Source organism: Atta cephalotes (genome assembly GCF_000143395.1).
Source record: "Atta cephalotes unplaced genomic scaffold scaffold00007, whole genome shotgun sequence".
NCBI lineage: Eukaryota > Metazoa > Arthropoda > Insecta > Hymenoptera > Formicidae > Atta > Atta cephalotes.
Window position 1 is genome coordinate 2044009 of NW_012130071.1, and position 2372 is coordinate 2046380.

At 54.2% G+C, this 2372-nt stretch overlaps 1 protein-coding gene across 1 annotated transcript in view; it reads left to right on the forward strand.

The window, feature by feature from the left end:
* The first annotated feature begins 620 nt into the window (after window positions 1-620).
* Window positions 621-2372, forward strand: part of LOC105626908 (acidic leucine-rich nuclear phosphoprotein 32 family member A) — a 19531-nt gene continuing 17779 nt past the window's right edge. Inside the window, exon 1 of the mRNA XM_012208199.1 lies at window positions 621-668. Within this exon, the coding sequence (XP_012063589.1) occupies window positions 621-668 (48 nt within the window). The remainder of the gene's footprint in view (window positions 669-2372) is intronic.

Consider the following 2372-nt stretch of genomic DNA (forward strand, 5'->3'; position numbering starts at 1 on the left):
GAGGAGAGAGAGAGAGAGAGAGAGAGAGAGAGAGAGAGAGAGAAAGAGAGAAAAGAGGAGGATACCGCCACCACAGTCCACTCCATAGCACAGCACAGCACACAAGTCCGACGAATCGGCGAGCGTAGAGACACGTAGAGACGCGACGCGTAAAGGGCTCATCGGAATCGAACGAGAGCGAGTGTCGAAGGTGATTTCTCTGTTCTCTCGGTCGCTGTGTCTTCTAAGCACACCTGGACGGAGGAGAACGCGCGGCGCGACGCGGCGCAACGCACACGCATACGTCAAGCGGGCACGCTACGCACTGCAGGCAAACATCGGGTAGCATTCGCTGTCCGCGCACTGCCCGGTGACCGACCGTGTTGGTTCGGCCGTGTCCGTCCGTCATATTATATTCCCGGCTCTCGGATTCGAGAGAGTGTGTGTGTGTGCGTGCGTGCGTGTGTGTGTATGTGTGTGTGTGTGAGAGAGAGAGAGAGAACAAGGTTGCTGGCACGTAGTTGGTGTTGCGACGCAACGAGGAGGCGGAGGAGAGGAAGAGAGTATAGAGACGGAACGGCCGATACGTACGCGGTACGGAGCGAAGCGAGAACGAGCGGATCGGGGACCGACTGCCGGCCATGGAGAAGCGGATAGAGCTCGAGAAGCGGGGAAGGAAGCCCGGCGACGTAAGGCAACCCTCACATTTCTTTTACTGCTAACTGCTAACTGCTCCACTACTTCGGCCTCGGCCTGTCTCCAATCTTTATCTCCTGTACTCTTGCAGTTTGCACTTTCCAGTTTTCTCTCCCGCATGTTTCTTTCTGTAGTGACTGTAGTGTCTGTGTCTGTGTCCCTCTTCGACTTGGACATTCTGCGTTTTCGCACGCGCCTCTTTATTACGTGGATTACGCGCCGTGGACCAACGTACGTTTACCAGCATTTATTCCATACGTCGTGAAATTTCAACCGTGCGTCCTCGTGTGTCATCGTTTCGTCATCATTTGTCCTCTGGAAACCTTTGGAAACCTAATAAATTCATGAATACCGCACGATCGTGTTAAACAGCGGCGATTTATTGTGTCTCGCGAAGGAGAGAGAAATAGAAGACAGAATCGCCACCGTGTTGCCTGTGACGCTTTGCCGCGGCAGCGACACAATAACCACGCACTCGCTATTCGCTAATGTGGCCGGTCGTCCGTTGCTTATCATACTTCCATCTCTTTCTATCATTCGGATGAATTTCGTTTCGACGATGGATGGCCGCGTGGCCGTCCCATCGTCAGCCTCTTTGTCGACCGGAGAACGGCATATGCATGGTCGCGAACGAGCAACGAGCATGGCGCACCGCCGAGGAGACTTCTCGTTCCTCTCTCTCTCTCTCTCTCTCAATTCCATTCGCTCACTCTACCTCTTTCTCGCGAATAAAAAAAGAAACGTAGCTCCGCGTGTGCAAATTTCTCTTCCATGGACTGCTCCATTTCTTTCCCTTCTTTCCTTCCTTCCTTGCCACTTAATTTGCGGCAGCCCGCAGCGACTACGCTTCATTTCGCTTTGTTGCTCTCGGCGGCGTGGCGTGTCGTGTCGTGTCGGACGAGCATTACGAGCAAGCGCGATCGGCATCGGCGACATCGGCGTCGCGTCCTCCAATTCCTCCAATTCTTCCAATTCCTCCAAATTTTCTTCGCTCGACTCGACGCGCGCCCCGCCGAAGTAAGCTGAAAGCGTTGGAAGGAACGAGAACGTTCCATGCTCACGTTGCAGCTACATGCGCAACCCGATTTGCTTCTTCCGCACGGCTATGTATACCTATATGTGCGCCCGCGCTGCCCGCCGCTCTCTTATTCTCTTATCGCCCGTGGTGGTGACGCGGTAACGAATAACGCGCGAGAGATTTCGTTATTCGTTACGTTGGCGCGCGAGCACGAATGCGACGCATACATACGCACACGCATATGAGGGACTCTCGATCTCTCGGAGGAGTTACCATTTTTCCGGTGGTGTGGAAAGCGGAAAGCGGGAAGAGGCACGCGCGCGTCTCTGACGCGCGCGCGACACCGGCCGCTTCTCCGCGCCGCCGATGTGATTAATGGTGGATTCTTGCCAACGTCGTCGTTGTCGTCGGTCGACTTTACCCGCGGACGCGATTGATCGAGAGCTTAATTCTCCGCCTCTTTCCAGATGATAGCGTTGCCTGTAATGTAAATGAAGACGGAGCCTCGTTTCCCTCTCGCCACGAGACTTTACTTTCGCATTAATGAACCGGCGGCGTCCAGTATCGCGCGATTTCATTTCTAACGATAAAGCGTCTCGGCATTGTGCATACTGCGCAAGTGTGTGTGTGTGTGTGTGTGTGTGTGTGTGTGTGTGTGTGTGTGTGTGTGTGTGTAGTA